The 26,860-nt window shown below is 40.7% G+C and overlaps 1 protein-coding gene across 2 annotated transcripts in view; it reads right to left on the bottom strand.

The window, feature by feature from the left end:
• PBX1 (PBX homeobox 1) overlaps positions 1-23,125 on the bottom strand; it is a 281,478-nt gene extending 258,353 nt beyond the window's left edge. For both annotated transcript variants that reach the window (XM_082612858.1, XM_082612859.1), the window contains exons 1-2: positions 22,482-23,125; positions 19,149-19,222 (exon numbers count right to left, since the gene is read on the bottom strand). In XM_082612858.1, the coding sequence (XP_082468984.1) occupies positions 19,149-19,222; positions 22,482-22,672 (265 nt within the window). In that variant the 5' untranslated portion in view covers positions 22,673-23,125. The remainder of the gene's footprint in view (positions 1-19,148; positions 19,223-22,481) is intronic.
• Positions 23,126-26,860: the final 3,735 nt, after the last annotated feature.

Below are 26,860 nucleotides of genomic sequence, written 5' to 3'. Positions count from 1 at the left end.
TCTTCCTATTTGGTTTGACAGGTAGATTTGCCAGTAGGATTATGAGAGTAATCATCTATATTTACGGTTCTTTCAACATACTAAAAAATGCTCTAATTTCCAAGGGTGTGAGTACAGCACATATCCTCTCTGTGTACAACACAGTTGTACTGTCAGGTTCCCAGATTGCTTTCTCTCTCTTTGACTTTAGTACCCCAGGAAGATACCATCTGTTGAATATATGAATGAGTGAATGAATGAATGAATGTATATAAGCACTGCTTATTCAAGGGATAGTATAGAAAAGGGGTGAGACTATAAATTGAAAGTTATTTTGTTTATTAATGACACAAAGGAAAGGGGTCGTCTTCAAAAAGAAAACTACACATGGGTGTAAGATGTAAAGAAAAAAGTTTACAGACCAAAATGCTAAAAGTTTCTCCGCTAGACAAACATTGTAATTAGCTGCCAAGTTGCCCAACTTAGGGTGAGAGTCTTGGCAACTGAGAAGAGCCTTAAACAGAGTGGTTCTGCTGAGCAAGAGAGTGGAACAGCCACAGAAGAGAATCAGACAAAGAAACTGGTTCTAGTGGTCTTCGAATCAAGCCAAAGGAACACTTCAGGATATTTTTATTTAAATGTACTGACCCTCAAAGACCACACAGCCCTCCTCAAAGTCCACAGTGAGATTCCTGGTCTAAGACAAACATCCCCACTCTCCCCAGGAGAAGCCTAAATAGCAAAGCCACTAAAGCAAACGCAGGACCCTACATGGAACAGGGCTCATGAGGAGGGAGATGTGTAGGGAAAATGAGCTTTTTGATACCCTTCACTTGGAAACATCTGAACTGCACTGGGATGGGGGAAGGATATCCTCAGGGAGTGACCCTGAAAAGTGACAGCCCGGTTTGAGATATCACAGACTCCAACTAGGAATTTTCAAGCAGGGAGGGGGCTGGCAGGAGGAAGGTAGGGGCAATTCTTCCTTTCTTCCTCCCCAAGGACAGGTTTAAATTACATGTGCTTACACTGGGAGGGGTGAGGGGAGAAGTGTAGAGGGTGCCCAAAGAGCCTCTCACTCAATTACTTCCCCTGCTGTGGGGTCTACAACAGCTTTCACGTTTTAAAAAAATCACACTTTCAACTTCTTGGGTTTATTCGTATTTATTACTATTACTATTATTATTATCTAATGGAGGAGTCCTTTTACAGTATTCCAATTGATCTGATGGGAGGAAAACTGGGCAAAAAAGTCAGCAGAAGCAAAGAGAAAGCTGGCATAATTTGGGGGAGAGGAGAAAGAAAAAAGAGGAGGCTTTGTAGATAGGAAAAGACAGGACAATTTGAGGATGGGAATAAAAGGAAGGTACTGGAATCTGAGCCATTGACTAGTTAAAGCAGCTGCCCCTCCCACCTCTGCCTCTCCCACTGAAAGGTTGTGTCTAGCCAGCTTCCTAAATCTGATTATCATTTGTCTTACACGGTTCTCATGTGACGTCTCTTGCACACTCTTCCCGCCCCTCCGTCTACCTCGTGACACCCTGAGCACCCTTCATCACCCCAAGGCCGAGATCATAACTCAGGAAGCCCAGACTCAGAGGAGCCATTCAATAACAGGTTGATTCTAACCAGAAACCTCTTTGTCTCTGAGCACTGGGTTTGGAGCACTTCACTGGAGTGATCCAATAGATCTAAGAGGGATTTCCATCCTGTCTTCTTATTTTTTGACACATTGCAGAAGCACACACATAAGGTTCAGAAACTAGTACGCTCACAGCAGACAGCAGTAATTTTGGAAATAATTTCTTAAAATAGGCAGTCTGAAAATAGAAATAAGTACCATTCAGATTTAGATGAATTATCTGTGACTCCTTTTTCCCTTCCTTCCTTCAACTAACACTTACTGAGCATCACATATATACCAAGCACTGTGCTAGGTATGCAGAGATGAATAAAGCATAGCTCACTAGTTTACCATCTGGAAGGGGAAGAAGCTTACAATCTCAGACGAAACTGCAATCACCTTTCTGGAAACTTTGAGAGCGTACAGAGGGTTAAAGACTGTGCTATACTTAGGTCACCTGCAAGGCCCTGATCAATGGCTGCCCTGAAGCCCTCTCTATTTTCTCCCAATGATAAGCAATTTGAGGACAAGGTCCTATCTTGCATTTCCCATTGTGCCTAGCTTAGAAGTCAGCACCAGGTAAAGGTTTTTAAAAGAAAGGAGGAAAGGAAAGAGGGAGAAAGGGAAATATGAAGGTAAAAATTCTCTGATTAATGTAACAATGAATAACTAAAAAATTAACAAAACTGGGTAAAAGCCAGATGTGGCAGTTATCTGTTCTTTTCACTCTTTATTTTACAAGTATGTCCCAGGGATCATTCGTTCTTCCTGGTCCTAGGATCCAGTGTTCTCTATAAGTCATTACAGGAATGGTAGTGGTGGCCATCACTCTGACGGGCAGTGGGAAAAGGAACAGAGTCTTCCCTCTGAGGCTGCCAGGTCAAGTCAGGAAGAGGCCAAAAGAGGGGTCCCACTCCCTACCTCCCTGAGGCCCCATCACACCCTCATCCCAGAGAGCTGGGGGTTGGGGAGGCTGGGGTAGTTAACCAAGGACCTCCCCCCTAAAAGAGAAAGGAAATGAAAATGCTAATCTGCAAGGCAGTGACCTCACTCCTCCCTCAGATGCCCTCATCATTCCTGTTTTTTCCCTCCCCTCTCCGGGCTTAAGGATCCAAACCCCAAACTCCAAAAGGAGAAGCTAACTGTATTGAGAGTGTATTTTAAGCAATGTTATATGCCATTTCACACACAAAAAATGTTCATGCCTCTATTATACAGCACTTATCAAGCTAGAGTACAATGTATCTATTAAGATGTATCTATGCCAGTAGACCATAAACTCCTCAAGGGCAGGAACTTTTGATCCCTCTTTTTGATGGCAATTCTCAGTGAATGTTAATGAATGGATTTTCCCCCTTTTTGGATAAGAAGATAAAACAGTGTTTCAATTCAAAAACTATTAACTGAGTATTTACTACACATATGCTGGGCATATAAGTTCTAATCACTGTTTTCCAGAAATTCATTAGCCTAATGAGGGAGTCAGTTTGTCAACCAATAATTATAATAAGATCTGGCAAGTGTGGTGGGGATGTTATATATAAAGGGCTACAGTAAAATATGAAATATAATATCTTATTTATATGTTGAGGGCAATATCTATCATATCATTTAGTATCTTATTAGGAACCATAGGAGAAATTCTGCATGCAGCCAACAACTGATTCACTTTCAATTCTAGATGCTTTGAAATTTGAAATCGAGCCTGTTTCCCTTTTTGCTTTTGCTACCAGGAAGCAAACAGTCAAATCTATAGCCAGCATCTACAGGATCTAGACTGAACAAGGTCCTAAGACTAGTTTGATCCAAAGTGTCAAGAAGCTATTTCCTTACCAGCAAAAGGCTTGGGAAGGCCACAATGAGAAAGGATCTTGTGCGTGCAATTTTACATACTAACGCTCCCTTGCACTTTATTTTTCTACTTTAATTTTCTCTTCTAATTTCCTCATTTCTTTAGTGAATCTCTTCGTTTTGCTTGTACCTTCTGGTAAACTGCTTGAATTCCTCTTTGAAATGAGATGAGCAATAAATAAATAAATAGGATACATAACAGATTCTATTGATAAATAGAAGAGAATTTCATTCCTGAGTATACAATCATCTCCAAGAAACAGAACATTCATATGGCCATAAGGAAAATGACAGGAAGAAAATATAAACATGGGGGAGGGGCTTATAATAGATATTGAGCTAGGGCAGTACAATTAAAGGTGAATTTATTTTCTTTTATAATGTATTTTCTTTATTAAGGTCTTCCTGGGATTATACTGTTTTCTAAACAATACATTTAAACATAAGATACCTTGAATTCTTTTCTTTTTCCCTTCTAGCCCCTGGAGTGATGTGAACAAGCCCTGTACCATCACCATCCAGGCCCATTCCCCCGGGACTTCATCTCCACCCAAGTCCTTGGGAGGCAGCTGACCCCTCCTCTAAGCTGAGAACACCCACTCATCAAAAACAGGAGCTGCTCAATGTGCCATTCTGAAAAGACTGGCTCTGCAACTGGGCAGATGAGACTTTCTGGTCTCACCAAGGAAGCTTCCATTCAGTCGCACACGCAGGTGTGACAGAAGGACAGTAGGACCAGGAAAGGCATGCAAGAACAAGACACTGTGCCCGGCTTTAAGTTCCCGAGACCTAGGCTTCTGAGAAGGAACTAGAAAGGATGACATATATATAAAATATTTATAAAACAGAGGGGCAGTCAAGCTTTAGCCCACCTATGAAAGTAAGTCACGCACACTGCCTGAAAGAAGTCAGGTAGATTCTAAAAAAGCAAATAGGCAGGGGCCTAACAAAAATCAGGAAACAGGCCCAGGGAGAATTTTGGACTTATCTCCTTTTATTTATGTCTTACAGCCAACCACAGCCAAGAGATAATGAAGTTCATGTACCTGAGAAACAGGACCAGAAGTGGGCGGAGCCAAATGATTTGTTATTTGGACAACTGAGTAGGATTCCACGGGATTTTCTGGGAAGAATCACAAGCTGAAGGGCTGTCACTCAATGGGAATGAATATTTTGGTAGAAAAATCTACATTTAGTAAAACTTCCTGAGTCACACCTGTCCCAACAGATCCTCTCATAAGCTGTGTAATTTTCAGGAAGTTCATGAAACTCTCTTTCAGTTTCCTCATCTTAAAAACTGAGGCAATGATCGTAGCTCCACATGTGCTCTATGCATTAACTATTATTACCTGCGCACAGAAGAATTTGCTGCTCCAAAGGAAAAAGGGGCATCACTTCCGCTGACGTTTTCCGTTCAGCTTCATGCTAAGATGACCCACCACCACTCTTCTCCCAGCCTGGGACCCATGGCACTCTTCCCTTCAAATCACTTGGATAGGGTAAACATGAGTATAAAGTAACAGCTTAACCATCTACACTGCCTGCCTCCCTTCCTCGGCTGACAGCCAGGACAGACAGACTGTGCGTCTGTGTGTTCCAAGAGTAGGAGAAGCCTCCAGGGCTGGCCTGTCCCAGTAACTGGATTGAACAAGCTCCTAGACCAGTTTGATCCAAAGAGACAAGCAGCTATTTCCTTACCAGCAGAACGGCTGGGCCTGGCTGAGCCAGCCACAGTGAGAAAGCCATCACCGGAGTCCCATAAACCTTAAGGAGACAGTAGGTCTAATGGCACAAGGCCTCAAAGAGCGTTAAGTTAACCCAGTGTCTTCTACCAGCAGGGGGGGAGAGGGAGAAAGAAGGGAGCTGTGCAAGGGGAGGGTATGAATGTGAAAGATGAGGCTAACCATGAAAATTTAATTTGTTAAAATAATGACTAGAAAATGACAGATAATGCACAAATTGTCTACATGCATTTACTGAATACATAATAAATGTGTGTGTGAATATACAGAACTATATATGCATACCCTGATAAAAATTAATTCCAGCTTCTCAAAAGCATCCTTATTTGTCTCCCTGCTGGCGAGAACCCTGGCGCACAGAGGTAAATTTCACACTTCCCCTCAGCAGTCCCTCCACGCAGACCCTGTAGCTTAAGCCGCCCAGGTGAGCAAATGTCACAGATGCCTCTTCGGCGGGCGGTAAATTCCAGCCATCCCAGGGAAATGCCAAGTGGTCTCAGGTCACAGGTTGGGCAAATAGTGATTTGGGGGTCTGGGGGATGCCCCATTGAAGGGGAGGAAGGGAACAAAAGAGAGTGAAAGGGGAAGCAGAAAGGAAAGGAAAGCAGAGGCAGGGTTTAGGGAAAAGCAAGAAAGCCAGCTATGTGAGGACTCAAACACAGAACACTTCTCAGTCTGCCTAAGTAAAAATCAGCACCCTTTGGAAGAAAGAAAGCGTTCTGCCATGCGTATCACCCTGCATGTTCAAGAACTTTGGGTCAGAATGACGTTCTCAGATACACTCCTGGCCGTAAGGAACAGAGTCCTGTCTTGGGCAGAGGGCTTTGGAAGCAAGTCAGCTGCCCATGTTACAAAGATCACGACCATGCTACCGGCCCCTTACTGGGCTGTAGGTTCCTTGAGGGTAAGGCCCACCGCTGGCACATTTGTGTTCCTCAGTGTCTTTCATGCCTTATGCAGAGAAGTTTCATAAATATTTGCTACAGCAATGAATGGGCTAAAATAGTATACAACTCTGCAATTTCATCATGCCCTCCAGAAGGTCTAAAATGAAATGTCTAACTGGTGTTGAAAAATTAAACCCAACCAGGACAGGAATTCATTTTTAACTTTTTCACTTTTCAACCTGTGGGACATAAGAGTTTTGCCCAACATCTCCAGAAATGATGGTGCTCAAAAATATCTGGTCAAACTTACTTAAAAACAGTCAAGCTCCCATGACCCTCACTTATGAAAGCCAACATTCAAGAGGTGACATAAGTCAACATAAGTGAGGAGAAGACATATTCTAGTGGGATCTTGAAAAGACAACCAATCTTTGCATACTTAAAACCAAATGGAAGCCACTAGGGAGATTCTCTCCTTCGTGTATAAGCCTCTAGGAAGTTAATCTGCAGTTGTAATTACCAAGATATCCCAGCCTGAAACACCTAAAAAGGGAAGAGGAAATGAGTAGGTAAATGAGTAGGAGGTGGCAGTGTCCAAATCAGGAACAGAAGGAAGCAATTATTTTCATTCTTTATTAACCCCATTGATGGTATTAGTATTGCTACTCTTATATTTTAGCTGTAACATCTGTAACAGAAGGAACATGTGAACTCTCAACCTATATAATAACCCTTCCATCCTCTCCCCCAGAGTTACTGGGATGAGAAACTCATCCTGTGAAATTAATAACGGGCCTCATTCTTCAGCTGGTGGATCAGAGACTAGGCTGGTAAAAATTTATAGAGAGAATGAATTCATAGATTTTCGAAGTAATGAGGGAATTCAACCTTCTTGCTCTCCCACATTCATTCAGTAGAAAGTTTCTGGAGGGTCTATTATAGGACCTGGTGGGTGCCCAGGGAGGCTGCAACAGAGCAATGATAAGAAAGCACAAGAATCCATTTAAGAATAATAATCACACATCAAGAACATCTTTCCTGGTGTAACTTTCTAAGAAGAAAAATAAAGTAATATGGCTTAGGCCTGAGCACGATGACAGCCCCTTCCTGCCTTGGCTCCAGCAGGCTAGGTGGGGGAGGGGAGGCAACTATGTGTGTATGGGTTGGAGGGGGGCAAACTACCAAAATCGATTCTTTACTTTCAGAAGACTCTCGCAAAAAGAAGGCAGCGTGAGGCCCCTTGAAGCCTTCCTCCGAGATAAGACAAGCCAGCACATAAGAAACTAGGTCCGTGGGAAGGCACCCAACCTTCTTCAAGTGTTAAAGAAATCAGACCAAGCTTAAGGAAAACAAATGTCAGCGCTGTTTAAAGTACATCAAGGTTCTTTGGGTTAAAAATCTCCCCAGGGGAAGATGATGTGCTCCCTGTAAGAGCTGAGAGAGAGAAGATGGGAAAGGGTTTCTGCAGTAACTTCAGATTATGTTATTTGATTCATTTCAATACCATGAAGCATCAACTGGACTATTTATTGACTAGAGAGGAAACAACACAGAGGCAACTAAGCAAGGAGCTGCAAATTAAGATGTGTGCCTGTGAGCGCGGGTACCCGCACACGCTCACCCACGTGCTTACACGCTGCCTTCTGAATTTCACTTCTGTATGCAAGACCACCACCGCCAGCGTCTGCACTGCACGGCCACTTTGCATACCGAAAATGCGGCACAGATCCCGCGCCTGGCTCCCTGGGGACAGACCCCCGCACCCTCGCTGCTCACTGGAGGCTCCTATTGCTGTGGCTGCGAGGGTCCAAACCCAGACTGAGAGGTGTTTAATAAAGGAAGGATGACTCCCGCGAGACTTTCCCCCTGGGGGGTGGGGGGTCCTCTCCTATCTCCCTCTCGGGGATTGGAGAGTGAGGGCAGCTAAGGAGAGGAGGTGGCAGCGGGGAGGAAGGGATCCTGGGGCGCCCAAGAGGAAGGAATCTGTGAAAACACAGTCAAGCCCTTCTCCGGGGACTCTCGGCTTCCCGGGCCGCGCCCGGGCGGCCCGCGCCAGGGGTTCGGGGGCTCGAGGCCGGCTCTGCGCTGGGCGGCGGCTCCCTGCCAGTGCGCGCAGCCCCGCGGGGCGCAGAGGAGGCCCCCGGGCCCGGCCGGGAACGCGAAGGCGGCGGGCGCTGATACCCCTGCATCAGCATCAGCCCCGTGGTGAGGTCACCAGCTTTCAAGGAGGCTTCGCAGCTCCCCCAGAGCCCACTCCTCTGAAAGGCTAATTGTGCGTGCTGCTGCAGCAAGACCCAGGCACCCGTCTACCCAGGCCCAGCTCAGAGCATTACGATCCTGTCTGAAAGGGGCCTCTGCTTAGCACAAGGCCATGTGGCCGGCCACCCCGCTCCTCCAAGGTTTCTTAGCATTTTCTTAAGTTCCCAAAGTTTTATTTCGTAATGCATCCCCTTAAACTCCTTCCCGACGACTCCGATTTCTCTTTCCCACCTGATCTAAGCAAAGAGGCTCTCTCATCTCATGCGTTTTCTGGTTGTTTTCTCCTTTCCCCTTTGATTGGCCTCGGGACGAAGCTGCTTTAATTTATTCTTCACACGATCTAGTTACTTCTCCGGCCTTCAGACTCCGTGCTGCGCGCATCACCACCCACCCACGCATTTCCCACGCAAGGGGTTAGGGATTACAAGCACCCTAGTAAAGAGGCCACACAAAGGAAAGCGGTGCATGTGTTGCCCGCGCTTTGTTTTTAAACGTTTATTAATGTAAGCAGGGTGCACGGCCCTAGAGCCTCTGCATGCAAATTCTGTAGAGAGGAATTAACGTCTACACACTCGTATCCAGAGAGAGCCTTTCAGAAGAGATGTAGGCTGGGCTTGTCATCAGGGTCTCTGAGAGGCTCTCTTTGTTAGGGACAAAATATAAATGCAAACTTTCAATTCTATTAACAATGGTAATTATAAGGAGGATTCTCTTACAGTGACAAGACTTGGGCTCAAATCACCTAAAGCCCTCAGAAAAATGACTGACTGACAGCTATCTCTCAGCCCTACCAGCACAGGCCACTAGGTAAATGTATTCCTTTGACCTACTAGCAGATTCAACCCTGTCTCAAAGCAGGACAAATAGATGGAACTTTCTTCTCACACTTACTGAACCACACTTTCTTAAGGAAAGTCAAACATCTTTCTAGATATCCTCACTTTGTTTCCAGAAGCCCCACTGACAGGTATGTGGGAAACACATTATTTTAGTATTTCAGCTGAGGCACACTGAACAAGCAACTGTCCACAATTCTATGGTGAAAATCAAACCTAAATTTCCTGACTTCCTGCGCTGCACCATATGAACTTGGCAAACGTATCCTGCACTTCCAAGCCTGCAACCATATATCTTTGTATTTTCCAAAAGCAATTTTCAGTCTAGAATCCAATAGCTACAAATAGGACACAAAAGAAACATAATTTGCATTCAGTCATGGAGTCAACAAGGTGGATTAAACAGGGACTGGCCTCCAGCTGGCCTTGTAAATGTGATACTGAATGCTTCAATTAAAAAAAACAAACAAACAAACCACTAATTTTTTTTCCTCCCGGTTTGCCTTCTCCAGCTCAACTTGAATGATGGAGGCAGCTTTAACACCACCATAACCAGTTTTACATGACTGTCTAGAAAAGATATAAGGAGTCAGAGGATAAATCAGAAGTGCCATAACAATGAAAACAGAATCGTGTTTCATAAATGCTTCACCTGCTTTCAGTGCTATGTATCCAGGCCTTGGCGGAGAGTATGTTGGGGTTCATGATCCATGAAACGTGGGGTCAGATTAGTGGCTCTTTAGAGTGGCCCATTCCATGGATGTAGAAACCTGAGACCAAGAGGTTAAACGGCATTCTCAAAATAACATAGTAACTTGGAGGCAGGCCATGTTAGGCTTTAGAACTCCTGATTCAGGGTCCAGCAAACACAGAATTCTCTGTACTTTTTCCATTGTATCCTAGCTGTACAAAAACAAGGTGGCTGCTCCCACCACCCATTCAATTTTAGGGAACATTTCAGATTTTGTTAGGGATAAGGTATCAAACCATAAAATGAGGAGTTAAGGAAAGAAAAAAAGTAAAAAACAGAAGAAGATAAAGGGGAAACACCTCATCCTGCTCGCAGTAGTGGGATATTCCCTGCCAGAAAGCAATGCCTTAGATAAGCTTTATTCTGGAACATGGCTATCATCAGGAACCAATTTCAATTGTTGTAGAACTACCAGATCAAGTCTGAGTAGGGAACAATCAAGTTTCACACTCTTCCTTAGAGTGTGAAAATTATGCCCAAAAAAGAACAAAACAAAGATTTATTCCAGGACAGCCATTCTACGGCTACGCTCTTCAATATGGAGAACAGTAGCCCCATGTGGCTATGAGGCACTTGAAGTATGGCTAGTCCAAATGGAAGATGTACCGTAAATGTAAAATACACAACTGATTTCAAAGCCTTAGTACAAAAAAAATGTGAAATATCTTATTAATAATTTTTATGTTGAAATATTTTAGATATATTTGGATTTAAATAAAATGTGTTATTAAAATTAATTTCACCTGTTTCTTTTTACTTTTTTTCCCCGATGGGCTACTAGAAAATTTAAAACATTAAATTTAGAATGACATGTGTTCACTGCACAGCACTGTTCTATGGGATTCTCTCCCTAGAACTCTAGGATTGAAGGAAGGAGGCGCAGGAATGTTGGGGTAACTTCTGCTGAGCTTTGCCCCTGACTTTTTTCCCCTCTCATATTGAAAACCATTTAAAGCATTTAAAAGCAGGGTCAGGAAGCATCTCAGTGAGTCTCTAAAACTCCTGGCCAGAGCTGGTAGAAAACCGAACCTGAATAGACGGGGTCAAACTAATGAGACCAGTGGTAGACAGCCACGTGGTTTCAGAAAAATAACAGTAGTTGCCATGTATTGAGCATACTCATGGAACTATGTGCTTTATATCATTGTCTTGGTTAGTCCTTCAACAAGCCTACATTGTATTATCTCTACTGTACAAATGAGGAAATTGAACCTCTGTTAAATCAACTTGCGTTACACCACAAGTGAGGATTTGAATCCAGATTGGTTTGACTCAGAGACCATGCTCTTTCTAGCATACTAGATTGCTATTCAAAATAATTGTCTGATCTTTTTGGCAAAGGTCTTCTCCTCTGGGAACCTGACACCCGAAATTCTAGCAGTAGAGATTCATTCCTTTGACTTACTTTTTTTTCTTCTCTAAAATGCAGATAGCTCTGAGAGGTTTCACATAAATCCTAATCATGCACACTTCAAGTCAAATAAATGTATCAAAATATTTTTTCTTAGAGTAGGTATTAATCAAAGAAGAAAAATAATACAGTACACCCTTACATATGGAGGAGAAGATCAGTGATTGAAGAAAAAGGCTGAAAAATAATGCTGAGAGCGGCGAAGACCAAATTTAGTGTTATTTACAATAAAACTTAAGAATACACCTACTACAGCTACTCTGGAAAACAGTTTGGCAGTTCCTCAAAATGCTAAGCATAGAGTTACCATATGATCTAACATTCCACTCCTGGGTATATATATATCCAGAGAAATAAAAACATGTCCACATAAAACTGTTATGCAAATGTTTAGAGCAGCAACAACATATGAAAACAACCTAAATGTCCATCAACTGATTAACAGATAAACAAAATGTGGTATATCCATACAATAGAATATTATTTGGCTATAAAAAGGAATGAAGTATCAGTATAGGCTACAGCACAGTGAAACTTAAACACATTATGCTAAGTGAAAGAAGCTAGTAATAAACCATATATTATATGATTCCATTTATGTGAAATGTTCAGAATAGGTAAATTCATACAGACAGAGATCAGTGATTAGTAGGGGCTATGCAAAAGGAGAAATACAAACTGACCAGCAATGAGTACAGGGTTGTTTGTGGGAGGTGATAAAAATATTCTAAATTCAGGTTGTGGTGATGGTTGCACAGTTTTGTGAATACACTAAAACCACTGAACTGTATACTTTAAATGGGTGAATTTCATGGTATATCAAATATATCTCAAGAAAGCTGTTAAAAAAAAGAAAAAAAATCTACTAGTATCAAGGTTGTTATTATGACTGATATAATATTTTCCCTAAAGGAAGAACATATGAAGAAGACAGGAAGAGGTCAGGTTGCCCTAAACTCACTTTATGTTACTCTTCCTGCTTTGAAACTTTGAGTTGAATGGATGGGCCTAAGTGTTTTCAAAGGGAGAATATTTTTAACTATGATTACATAATATCTCCAGTTGTTAATGCTAAGAAAACACCATCACTAAAAATGCCATTCTAGCTTTTCAGGTGGTTGTTGTCCAGTTTGTAGATAATTAAAAACCTGTCTTTGCTCTTACCCATTCTTTTTTTCCCCTCTTCTTCCAACCTCGACCAGCCTTTTGGCCAGATATAACTCATTCTCACTTTAAGAGAATGGCAAGAGAAACATAAGAAAACAAATCTTAAATTCGGCACTATTTTTCCTTTTTCAGCATAGAATCACAGAATCTTGGAATTGGCTTGGTCTTTTGGGACCATCTGGTGCAAGCCTCTCTTTTTCATATAAGAAAACAGGGCCAGAAATAATAAAAGCTAACAGTTATGGACTATTTACTCTATGCCAGGCACTGTAATTTACATATATTACCTCATTTAATCCTCACAACAGCCCTCTAAAATAGGTACCATTATTACCTTTATTTTACAGGTGAAAAAATGAGGCACAGAGAAGTTTAGTAGATTTAATTAGGTCACACAGCTGAAAAATAGGAGATCGGGATATAAACCCAGGTGGTCGAGCTTCAGACACCAAACCTTTAACCACTACTGTTATAGTTTCTCCTAAAAGTACTTAAGTTATCTGCCTGTCATCTTATAACTACTTAGTGGTAGGTCCAGAACTAGTACAGGTATGAGGGACCCACCCCAGTTTCCACTTACTGACAGAATGACAATGGGAGATATAGTTGAAACCATGACCTAAACCAAAAAGGATGAATTTTTCCACCCACTGCAATCTTGATTTCCACCAATAATTGAGAAATTGAAACAGAGCCGTCAGAGGTAAGAATATCTTCCGGGAAGTCACTACTGACCTTATTCTGCCATGAAGGGAGATAGGTTTTATAATCCTATGACAGTCTATACCCACACTTTTTTTTTTTTTTTTTAATTCTGGAAATCACTCTGCCAAGTTCTGAGAAGTGATATCACTAAGATGTAGATGAGGCAAAAGATTCAACCAGAGAACTCTCCTGATGAGACATACTGACTACCTCACTACTTAATTATATATTCATAGAAAAAGTTAACAGAAGGACAAACTATGAAATGGAATAGAATAGGAGTCTTGAGATAATTTACTGTAGAAAATACAGCATCTCTTATCTATATCACTCAGGGAGCTCAAAGCACTTTGCAAACAACTCATTAATTGTCTGCTGATTTTATTTATCAGTTACTACATTCCTTAACCCTCACCACACCATCTCAGGTAAGGGGCAGGAGTGGAGTCAGAATTATTATATTCCTCTAACCCAAGCTAAAATGGCCATGCAAATGGACAGGGTGCTCCCAGGGTCATATGAAAACGAGTAAGAGCTGTCTTTGGGAGCTGCCCCTAGGACACTGCCTCAATCTATGTGACATTTCGGGCAAATTTTTTAATGAAAAGAAAAGGTAAAAAGTATGCTTAGAATCACTACACCAAGTTCCAACCATAACAGCATCCATCTCACAAAGGTTTGAAACCAAAGTTAAGTTAACCAATGCTAAGTTTTCCTAAGGCATGCATGTAAACTACACCTCAAGAGAAGCCAGGGTTATGCTATAAATTAAAATTAAAATCCTTTCTTATTTAAATATGTTCGATAACTGGGTTTGGGATTGGTTGCTTGCTTTGGGGTAAATTTTGTAATTTTGCCAACAACAAGCAAAAGTTTATGGATGTCAGCAGAACAGAGAAGCACGTGAAGAGAGGCATGTGAGAGAGGCCTGGCACCAGCAGTGAGCTAGATGCACCAGCAGGCAATGCCCGCCTCCACCCAGACTGCAGCCTGCCACCCACCTGGGGACCCACACCCCCGCTCCTTCCAGCCCGCAACACCCCACAGGGCCTAAGTCACAAGTTTCCCGTGCGTTTCCCCACTCATAAATCCTCTTCCAGCTTCCTCAGTTTTACTTAAATCTTTTTCATTCCCAATCCTCACAGACATCCTATTGTTAGAAGAAATGACACCAAATTTCCAAAGACCTCACTCTGGTAGGTCTGACCAAGCTGTTCTTTGCATCTTCCTCTCCACCTCTCAGGTGCCAGAATTGGTCCAAATCCACTTCTAAAAGTGGATGACACAAAATCGACTGAAGAGAAGGGGCGCTTCTCATCATAAGCTCATATTGTGTCTGCCGCGGAGCCGTATTATTGTAGGTCTATCGCTTCTAACCAGATTATAATAAATAGTACAGGGTCTAATCACCCGACTTCTGCCTAGCACATCGCTGTACCTGAAACAGAGGTTCAAGTAAAACTGAATCAAGTAACTCCCTTCATTTGCTCCCCTTCTCTCTCTCTCTGTTCCTTCCACAAAAAAACAAAAAAAAAAAACCAAACAAACAAAGACCAAATACTTGAATTCTCTCATCAGCAAGAAAAAATTTTTGCATTTGCCTGCTAGAGATGAACTTCTATGAAAAGTCACTCCTGCCATGTCAACCCCAAAAGGAATCTGATCAGAGGCAGCTCTAAATTGTCTGAAGTTATTTCACTCCACTCCTGTTCTCTGTTCAAGGCCTAATCCCATCAGAATTATTTCCCTGAAATATATGGCTTCCTTCCACAGTGTCCCCTCCACCTACATATACACACACACACACACATACACATGTACACACGTGTGTGCACACACACACAAATTATTCTCTAATGCTATACAAAGACGAGGATTAGGAATCCCATAATGTAATTGCTATACTAAAAAGAAGTGGCAGGCGAAAATAATAAGGAAGGGTGAAAAAAGGTGAAATACAGTAGTAGACTTCAGAAAAAAAAAACTACAGTCTGTGATGGGGGTGTTAATTGAACCCAGAGAAAAAAGAAAAGAGAGAGAACAAAGGCGTGTTAAGAAAGCAAAAAATAATTTTTTTAACCTCCTTCAGTGATTTGATAACTTCACTGTAGATAATATGCAGAGGAAAATTGGCTGAAAAGTGCCATATATAGCTATTATGTTCTAAAATTAAAAACTATTCACAACAATTACAGCTATTTGTTACTATCTATAAATAGTCTTCTTAGTAAACGACACCCAATATTTTTTGTGTGTTTTCCTCATTTTTAAACCTGCATGATTTCTGACACAGAAATTTTTAAAAATCAAGAAACATTTAGGGGCTTCCCTCGTGGCGCAGTGGTCGAGAGTCCGCCTGCCGATGCAGGGGACACGGGTTCGTGCCCCGGTCCAGGAAGATCCCACATGTCGCGGAGCGGCTGGGCCCGTGAGCCATGGCCGCTGAGCCTGCGGGTCCGGAGACTGTGCTCCGCAACGGGAGAGGCCACAGCAATGAGAGGCGTACCGCAAAAAAAAAAAATAAAAAAAAAAAAAAAATTAAAAATTTAAAAATATAGTTAAGGTCTTTTTAAGAAATGCAGTATGTTTGAATTTTTCTTCTCCTTCTCTTCCATCCCATCAACCCCACTACCACTACCTCTACACATATGCAAAACCCAGCCTATTGCTAATATGTCAGAAGACAAGGAATGGTTCTTAAGAAACAAAAGAAAATGCGATATTAAATGGTCCAAAACTCTCTATGAAATCTCTATGTTCCCAGAAGGAACAAGCAGATAAAAGCCACTTCTGAAATACACTTGCTGGAGGTCTTGACAGGACTTTTTTGCTGTTGAGATATACTGCCTGAGAATTTTGCGAGCATTCCTTGTTCTTAGCATTTATTAAAAAAAGCAAAAAGGTATCAAAATAAAAACTTACCTACATTCTCAACAAGAAGACACTAGGGTTCTCTCTCTCTCTTTTTTTTTTTTTTTTTTTTTGAATATCCCCACAGTAATTTCTGACTAAATACCTATCAATCAACTGTAATCTAGACGGTGCTGCCTACTTTGGGTGTTATGCGTGTGTGTTTCTTTAAAGTTCCAAAAGGTTGGTAAGACAATCTTAGCTAGTTTTCCTAATTTCTGAGTTTTCCAATGAAAGTCCTTCACAAAATCAAAAAAGCAAAAGCAACCAAGGAATGCAATCACCACGCTTCCTCTCAGGGTCCTGCCTTCCTTGTAAAGACCTAGGTAAGCCCACTGAGTGAGCTCCGTGTGAGAATACAAACAAACAAACAGGGCCCACCCTAAATCAAGTAACCTCCACAATGCTTGAGACGGAAACTCAAAAATACTCATTCAATGTAAGGGGCTTGAAAGTAACAATAGGAAAAGTCCCAAAACAATGAAGGAATGTATGTGAACTGATCATCCAAGTGATCTTTTCACTAGCTCTGTATCAAGAGGGGGGAAAAAAAGAGCTCCTACAACTTTACAGACACTACGTGTCTCAGACACGTCAACCGTATGTAAGATTTGCGGGCTCATAGAAAGAGGGTGAGGCAGATCTTGAGTAAGTAATCGTGCTTTAGAATCAAAGAGTCCTTTTCAACACACCGCAGTTGTCTCCTACCTATAACACCGAACACTCAACATTCCAGGAGAGGTTTCTTCCTTCCCCTTAATCCTTCCAATACACAAGTTGAGGAATAAGAAGGAGAAAGGCTTTTTTTTTCTTTCTCTTTTTCTCTTTTTCTTTTATTTTTTTAACTTTCACCCATGGGTGCCCTCTTAATCCAAAACTCTGTGTGTGTGTGTGTTATTTCCCTCTTAACACGGGACCAATGATCCTTATCATTTTCAATTTACAGTACTCAATAAACTATTTTTTAAATATATTATTTGAGAGACAAAACCGTGATTTAGATTTTTTTAAATCTCCAAATGTTAATGTCATTCAATAACAAAAAATCTTAAAAACAAAATATATAATCCAACAATTATACTTTTAGAATATTATTTTGACCTTCCTATCACCATAGTTTAGGCAATATTCATGTAAGGAGCAAACTCTTGAACCCACACCAGAACCAGATCTCTATTCACACCCACCCACTTTGATCTACTGCCTCAGTAGGTTTTAATTAGAAGACTAGAATTAAACACTTTGGCCACAATATACATTTAAGTGCCCTGATGGGCTTCCTTTCAAAAAAAGTCTGATAACGTGTCTTTAAAATAGAGTCTCTTTGGCCTGGATTATCAAATATGCCTTTATAGCTTGATTCTACATTTTATGAAGCAAGATCAGCAGGAACGCATACCTGATTAGTAACAAATTTCAACAAACCAAATATTCCAAGTAAATAAGCAACAGAGAAAAAAGAAAATGAGAAGGAAGAAAAAAAAAGAAGAGAAAGAAATATATACACACTTAGGTTTCCTGCTCCGGGCTAATAGAAAAAAAAAAAAAAAAAAACTAGAAAGTGTGACAAACTGAAAAAGCCCTTTTGGTATTTGTATGCACAATCCATACATTTCTTAAAAGGTGTCTCACAGCTAAAATAATGCAATTCACAACTCTGCAATAAGGTTAGGCTTTGGCAAGGCAACCTGGAAGACTTAAAGATCTAAACATCACTGCTCAGGTGCTTTGTCTGGGATATCATGCACAACACAAATAACATTCAACAAAGGAGCTGCTTACTAATTTTCCATACATTTCAAGACCCGAGTAATTACATATTTGATCAATGGTCACATCTTGAAACTATTTATTTTTTAAAAGAGAAACATAGAGAGGACTCAAAAAGAAAGCCACCCTGTGTGCCCTCACTCCACCCCCCCTTCCTTTTTTTATGTGTAACTATCAATGTATATCAGCCGGGCATGCAATCATATTTATTGTCACTTTCATTCATGTCATGCCCTTGCTTATATGGTTTAGATATGAATTATTGACTGTTACACTCCTTGTTGTAAAAAATAAATAAATAAATAGGATGTCAGGTACTTTGCACTGCTCTACAGCGAGCGAGCAAGTCAGAGGCCAGCAGAAGCTCCCGCTTTATATAACCACTCCTCGTTCCTCATCTTTATGCCCTGGTTTCAGATTGCCTTCTCAACTCTTTCTTTTACAAGGGAGAGACTCACCCACCTTGGAAAATTAAGGATTAAAATAAACAAACAAGAGGATGTTGCTAAATGTCCTTCCCAGAGCATCTGTTGTTTAAGAACACCTCTGATTGATGACTGCTATTTTTTAATTGTTGCTTTAAATTTTAAATGCCCTCCTGGGATGTGTTATAAGTGTGTTTGTCCATGATATGAGGTCTAGAAAGTAGAAAAACAACAGAATGAGTGAGCTCATGGCATTCTATTCTTCTAAACCCAGTGATTCTCCCAGCTATAAAATCACAGGGCACTCAAATACCGATAACCTGATGTTGTGTGACGCTTTCCACAAAGATATTTGACAACACTCTGTCGAGAATCTCTAGTTTGCTGCTTCGTGTAATTACAAGAAAAAAAGGAAAGGAAACTTTAAACACTTAAGCATCCCGGTGCCCAACTCCAAAAAAATGAAGTGTTTTAAAGATGGACCAAAATATATTCCTTCAGGAAACGGACTTTTACTTTCATATTTTTCCCTCAAAGGCATATCATTCTATAAATTTCCCTTCATAACCTCTATTTCAGCCTCAGTTTCAAAGAGGCCGGGAAGAGAGTTAAGGCAAATAAACCAGTAATGCCTGGTAATAACTGTCAAAGAAACTTGGTGCTTTCTTTTACAGGAAGCAGGGCTACTAGGACTTCCTACTGGAATATGCGATCAATCTTGAGAGTACTTCTATTCTGAAATTTTAATATTTAAATAATGGGGTTCCTGATTGCCGGTTAAGTGGTCAATTGGCCAAAGAAAATGCTTAAATGTTGGAATCTCATTCCTACCTGTTTTTTCTTTGATTTCACACAACACATTAAACAAGGCAGGCTTCATTCTGTGGCAGTTTAAAGCATGTTTTCTGCAAGAAAGAAACAACAGAATAGCTTAGGTGGACTCTAGAGATCAAGCTGCTCATAATGCACAGGGGGAAGAAAATTTGAACATTTAGCCAAAATTATAGACCAAGCATAACTCTGTGGCATGCTTCAATTGCTTTATGACTTAATAAACAGAGTCCCGCCATAGAAAAAGAAATAATGTTAATTAGCAGGGAGAGAGTAGGGATTTAACTACAAAACAGAACTAATCTCAATTACGCCCATTTAGGAAGAGTTTGGGGCTTGTTTGTTTGTTTTTTTTTAAATAAGTAGTTTAATCCAAGTGGAAGTCTTAAACCAATAATCCTATCCAGGGCAATGAATACACGGCAGTCAAATGCATGGGTTAACAGTTTTGTATAATCTATGCAATCACCACAGCCTAGGAGCTGTCTGCTTCTCGGTCCGTGTGTGTTTTCAAATTTAATTCATCCATGTGTTCGAATTCATTCCGCAGATGCCCCTGTATTCTCATAAACACAAGATGCTTGAAAGGTCTTCTGAGTAGAACTGTCAATTTATAAAATTTCAGTCCCCAAGTTAAAGAGTATGGAAATGCATTGCCAGGGGGCAAACATACCCATATGGGGAATAAATTTATTTCTCTGTGTTCATATTATGTCGCTTGTGCACACACTGCTTATTTGCAGGTGTTGAAATTCAATTATTTACAATTAGGACCTTGCACCCATTGGGGGAAAAATAAATACAATTCTGCCTTTTAGATTAGCGATTTACCTGGTTCTTCTGTGTGTTTGTATTCAGAATGCACTTGAAGACCAAAACAATACCTTTCCCTTTATTTTACTCTGGAAGCACTTAGCAGAAGGATATTGTTTTGGAAACAAAATACTGATCATATCAGCTATTAGTTAAGGGAATTCTGTTGACTAACTAAAATGAATGTGTAAAGATAAATGGGAACCTCTGGCACTCAAGACACATGCAGTTCTTTTTAAATCCCTTTCAAAGATAAAAAATAGACACATCCTCATGAACGGAAACCATGAACCATGCTCTATATACTGTACATCAGGGGAGTCATAAACTCAAAATTCAAAAGTATCAAAATAAACATACACATTGTGTCTAAAATAGGAATGGTTCCCTATGTAAATAATAAATGTACATGATGAAGATCTGACTAGGGAAAGGAAACACCCGATTAAAATATTTGCTCAGTTACATTGTTTAACCAAGAAGAAAAGCTTAGTGGCGATTTAGTTCTCTTGTGGGATGAGAAAAAAGGTGAAAAAAAACTTCAATGTATCAAAGACTTCTTTCTGGGCCTTTTAAAAGAGTTTTCATTAATTGTATTCTTATATAAAGGCCCAAATGCAAAAACAAATAACAACAAAAAATTCCACACAGCTTTGCAGAAATATTGCATTGCCACAGCACATCAATGGGGTTATAGAGAGAGAACAGAAAATGTCACTATCCCAAAATTGTGTCTGATCTCTCAACATCTAGGCCATTAAAAGGAGGAACCCGCCAAGCCACGGCTGTCCTCAGTTGTACAAAAAGGAGTGGGACTAAATATCAGAAAAGTGGTGAGTTTCCAGTCTTACCGGCCCCTTCAGCTGCATAAACTTGTTATTAAAGCAGTTTATTGGTATGTCTGAGTTTATTTTCCTGAAACAATGTAATGGAGAAATCTGTTCCAATTCAAAAAGAAATTGCCAGTGGGAAATCTTCCTCTTACCCTACCTATTAGCTTTTCTCTGGATAATAAAATTCAAAAAGGGCACCGATTTATTTTTGAAAACTTTCCCCTATTTAAAAAAAATTTAGCATAGTTCCAGTCTTTGAAACTTCCCAAGTTTTCAAGCACCCATAAACCTCAGGACTTTTGAGTTTACATGTTGCATGTGCTTACAGCTAAAATAAGAGTGTAATTCACAACATCCATGTTTTTAACTGCTCCTCATTTTCTAAACTCAAATTCCTATCTCCCTTAGACAAAAATACATATAATGATGTCTTCTCCATATAACTAAGTCTTGTGAGGTACAGGAATTGTGTATATATGATTAAAAAACCCAACTGCTTCTGAGATTTAACAAAGCTGGGTAATTGTAAAGACATATGTGGTCATTAGATTTTTTAAATTCTTCGAGATCGGCCTTGGGCAAGCAGTTGGTGGGTTGCTATCTAGTTTGTGTTTTATTTTGAAAAGAGAATTTACTGTAAAATCCTAGAGTGGAGAATTATATACCTGGTAGTGGATTAAGTTGAGAAGCTACACAGCTTCTTTATTATGTTTCCTTAATGAAGATCTTCCTATGCTATAGGATTGAAATACATAAAATACACACTTGCCTTCATTTCTATTTTAGTAGCATCTAAGTGGTCCTGAAAGAAGCATGGGAAAAAGAGCATGCTTGATTTCCCCCCCCACCCCTTTTTAAAGGACCATACATTCTGTACTACGGAAGGTTAGTAAACCCACTCAAAATAAGAAACAATAAAGTTACACTACATATCTGAGCCTCTTAAACCTACCAAATATGTTTAAAAGCAAAAGTATCTCTTCTTTCTTTACATCAGCTTTTCTTGAAACAATTAAATAAATGCAAAATATTTTCTGGATAGCTGACAACTACTGACAAAGAATTACCTTGCTTTTTTTTTTTTTTAAATAGGGAGATAAAGGGGAAAATATAAAAATTAATTTTGGAGAAGTAGTCCTGAAAGAAAATCCAAAGTCTCTAATTCAGGGAAGGGGTCAACTAAATTTGCAAATAAAGTGTTCATGGGACATTTTATTTTGTAATGTTACGGAGTCCTTCAACAAGAAGTCATGTAATGCTGTTCAAAACTTGACAATTCTGCTCTCTCTGATACTTTTTTAAAGCAGTAAAAAGTGCCGAGGGCCGCTTTTGGATCAGTTGGCAATATTTTCGGCGTGCCTGAGTGTTTGTCTGGATATATATGAAGACCTCAATATTCACACACACTCACACACATACACACACACACACTATATATATATATATATATATATATATATGAAAATATATATATATACAGAGCCATATCACAGCATGGGAGATTACACTTTCGATAACAACGCTCCTTCAAATTTTACTCCTCCGCCATATAGTTGCTCGTCAAAATGGGCAAAGAAATAACATTTAAAAAGAAAGGGCTGTGGTGATTCGGTTCCCATTGTTTCCCCCAGCGAGAGGGAGAAAAACAAAAAACCCCAAGAAAGGAAAAGAAAAGCCTCCATCTCACCTGGCCTGCGCCTCATCCAAACTCTGGTCTGTGATGGTCATAATTTGCTGTAAAATGTCTCCAATGTCCTGCTTCCTCCCGCCCTCCCCCTCGGTCCCTCCGGCCCCATCCTGCAAGTGCTGGGACAGGCCGGGGTGTCCGGCCATCCCGACCCCAGCATGGGAATGCATCAGCCTGGGCTGCTCGTCCATCTCCAAAGGCAACGGCAGCCCCCGGCTCTTCCTCTTCTGCTCCTCGGCTCGGCTCCTGGGAAGCACCAAGGCTTTTTATCCTTCAAGCTGTCTTCAAATCCTTTTCAGGATAAACAGGGAAGGGGGGGAAAAAAGAAGACCAAAAGAAAAAAAAAAAATCCCTTTGCCTCTTTAGAGGATGGTGGGAGGACGGGGAGTGGGGAGGGGGAGGGGGGCGTGAAGGGGTTGCGGGGTGAGGGTAGGGATAAGGGCTGGTGGGGAAGGGTGTTGACTCCAAAAAGCAAGAAAAATAAACCACCTTCCCACTTGACGAAAAGAAATCAGAGCTGGCTTTTGGTTTTTCAGTCCGGTATCCTTTGCAAGGCAGAAATGGGCTCCCGGCGCTTATATCTGTGGCTTAATCCTTTTGCAAATATGCATTGATCGGGAGAAAGGAGAGGAAGGCAGGGGGATTGCAATGCAAACTTTCCCCCCCACCCCCCGCTGCCCCCCACCCCCACTCCGGGCCAGAGTGATCTCAAAGGGGGTGGGCTGTTGCAAAAGCCAGATCTCCCCCAGCCGCGGCGGCAAGGCAGAGCACAGGCTCTCTCCTCCACCGTGTCTCTGCAAACTCCAGCAGCCCCGTCAGCCTCCTGCTTTTGTTTAGCTCAGGCTCAGGACTCCAGAAACATATACAGAAAAACCACAGCCTGAGAGGAGGAGGAGGAGGAGAAGGAGGAGGAGGACGAGAAGGAGGAGAGGGGAGGGGGCAGAGGAAAGGGAGGAGGGGGCGGGGAAGCCGGGAGGCGGGGAAGGGAAGGAGGGAGGAGGGCACCCGGAGCCCCGCCCCCCTTTCCTGATTGGCCATTGGAGAAAAGACGGGCCCCCTCCTGCCCCTGCTTTCCTCCCTGCGCCTCCTCCTCGGCCTCCTTCGGCTCCTCCTCGCCCGGCGCCCTGTCAATCAGAGTTCAGAGGTGGGCCGGGAAAGAAGGCGAGCTACTACCAAGTCTCCAGTCCTTAAAGGTGCAATGATACCGAAGCGCCAGCTCGGTTAGTCAGTTCCCACTTTCCCTGCCTGCCTCACTTGGGTTCTGTCCTTGAGAAAAAATGTGGCTCCACTTAAAAGCAAACGTATAAAATTAACACGAAAGAACAAGGACGGTGTGGGTCGCCTTCTCAACCCGGGTTTTTCTTTTGCTGTAACGTTGCCATTTAAAACTTGATCCTTTTAAATCGTTAGAGCTCAGGGAAACTGTTGAGAGCGAAAGTTTGTCAGCACGAAGTTGTTATGAAACAATCGAGCTGTTAATACAATTAATAATGCTCTCTAATAAATGGCATATGTAAAAAATAGATTTTAAAAAACAATCACAATAGAGCTAAAAGTAATACTGAACTGTGACATTTTGGTTGCATGGAAAATAATTATGGATTATGAAACTAAATAATGCTGCAAAAAAAATTAATAAATAAGTTCACCAAATGAAACTAATTCAACTTCTCTCTCTCTTCCCCCTAGGGGAAATTAGTTATTTGGCTTAAGTACTTAATAAAGAAATGCATTATCACAGTCTGGTTCTAGTTTTTAATATAGTCTAATAAGCATTATTAACTGGGATAAGAAGCGAACTGACATTTATTGAATGCCTACTACGCGCCAAGTAATTTACGTGAGTTATTTTATTTAATCCCCAAGACATCTCTGTGAGTTATGGATTATTAGTTCCATTTTACAGAGAGGGAACTTCGAAAGGTTAAGTAACGTCTCCAAGGTCCCATGTGTGAATAGTGTAAAAATTAGTTATGTGCCCATCTTGTCTGAAAAGAGACTCAAGATGCTTAAAATGATACATATTCAAACAAATTGACTCAAATTGAAAATGAGTAGGAAAGAATGAAAAAAATTATAATTAAATAAAATCAGGGGATGGGACTTCCCTGGCGGTCCAGTGGTTAAGATTTTGCCTTCCAATGCAGGGGGCGGGGGTTCAATCCCTGGTGGGGGAGCTAAGATCCCACATGCCTTGCAGCCAAAAAAAACCAAAACATAAAACAGAAGCAATATTGTAACAAATTCAATAAAGACTCTTAAAAATGGTCCACATTTATAAAATAAATTAATTAATTAAAATAAAATCAGTGGGGGCTTCCCTGGTGGCGCAGTGGTTGAGAATCTGCCTGCTAATGCAGGGGACACGGGTTCAAGCCCTGGTCTGGGAGGACCCCACATGCAGCGGAGCAACTAGGCCCGTGAGCCACAACTACTGAGCCTGCGCGTCTGGAGCCTGTGCTCCGCAACAAGAGAGGCCGCGATAGTGAGAGGCCCGTGCGCTGCGATGAAGAGTGGCCCCTGCTTGCCACAACTAAAGAAAACCCTCACACAGAAGCGAAGACCCAACACAGCCAAAAACAAATAAATAAATAAATAAATTTAAAGACAGAAATCTATAAAATTTATTAAATAAATAAATAAATAAAATAAAAATAAAATCAGGGGAAAAACCTAATAAGAAACTCTTAGCTGAAGTTCAATACTATCACTCCAGGTAGACCATCAATTCGCCTCTCATCTTTCCATCAGGCACATGAGAGAGGAACTCTGACTGGGTACACAGTCACAGTGGCCACAGATAAAAGAGCAGATGAATTATTTTGGAAAAGCCAAGAACAGTATTTTGGAATATAAAATATTCTACTGTGTAGATAGCCCTCTTCCTGGATGGCAGTATAGCCAAAAGAAATGCATTGAACTGCTCCAAACATAAGTGTACCCAATCTGCAAATGGAAGGTAGCCTCACCAAATGCTTTGAGATCCTCAAATAAAATGTTATTCTTTTTCTCAGTCCAGCCTCCTTCCCAATCATTACAAAAAATAAGTCTGGCAAGATAAGGGACTTGTGACAGGATTTCAAAGGAATTCTTAAGCTATTTGGTACTCATTGGCATGAGGGCATGCAGTAGGGAGTGTTAATTGCAATTACGATGTCATATTACTCGAAACAACTGTTCTATCCACTTACATATCCTGACTTGTTAACTGGGTTTTTTTAATCAACACTAATAATCCTCAAATCACATATCAATCACAGTGAGTGTGAGCTAGCACATCCCTGACAACAATGAAGTTATCATATCTTAAAGCATGAAAAGAAGTTAACTCAGAACCAATAAGAAATCAATTTGTGAGCAAGTAATTAGAATTACTAAAAATCTAATAAAAGTTTACTAGGTAAAGTATTGGTAAACATACCATCAGTACCAAAAGATCACTGTCATCTAGGAATGTTTTAGTAGGGAAATAAGAAATGTACAACAATAATATTAATGACTATTTATTAAGTGCTTTATAAGGATAAGATATATTCAAGGTGCTTTATTAATTTAATCACCACAATTATTTGCCTCAACACCTACACTTTTATAGTATTGCCAACACTATAGTATTGCCAAAATATATTTTAATACAAAGTAAATGCTATAGAAGGTATGCTATGCCTTAGGCATCCTATAAAGGATGAGATAAGGGCACGATTTGGTTAGAGTGATTAGAAGACTTTGAAGTAGATCTGAAGGATGAGTTGGATCTAGAAGACATGGTGAGTGAATCTGACAGAAATACAGAGTTTCTCTTCAGGCACAATGGAAATGATTAGCAAAGTATAAATGTGAAGACTCTGAACAGCAGCATTTGTGCTTTATTCGGTGTATACTGGGGAGCCACTGAGGAAAGTTCTTTGTTTGTTTTAAACAGGGGAGTCGAAAAGCATGTTTTAAGAAAAACTATCTGGTTGCCCAACACAAAATCTGAGAAGATGAAATAAAGAAGGTAAATTAGGAAGGTGGCAGAAGAAATGGAAACAAGAGGACAATTATGAGGAACATTTTCGAGGAAGAGCCACTAGAACTCAATTTATTTTGTGTCAGTGGGAAGAATAAAGAAAATGTTTTCAAGCTTGGGTGAGAAGAATGCAGTGGCACTCACAGAATAATTATACCTATAGATAGAATTTGTTGAGTACTGATTACGTTTCAGGCACTGTGTATACATTACCACTTAATTTTAACAATTTGACACTTAATTTTAATAACATCCTTGTAAGGTTATAATCTCCATTTTGTAGATGAAGAAACCAAGGTTCCTAGAAGTTAAATTACTTGACAAAATATGTATTTAAAAACTCTCTTATTTTTAATATTTCACAGAGGAT

This window comes from Mesoplodon mirus (assembly GCF_964341445.2).
Source record: "Mesoplodon mirus genome assembly, chromosome: 3".
NCBI classification, from domain to species: domain Eukaryota; kingdom Metazoa; phylum Chordata; class Mammalia; order Artiodactyla; family Ziphiidae; genus Mesoplodon; species Mesoplodon mirus.
Note: the sequence above shows the minus strand (reverse complement) of the source record. Positions and strands in the feature narration are given on the sequence as shown.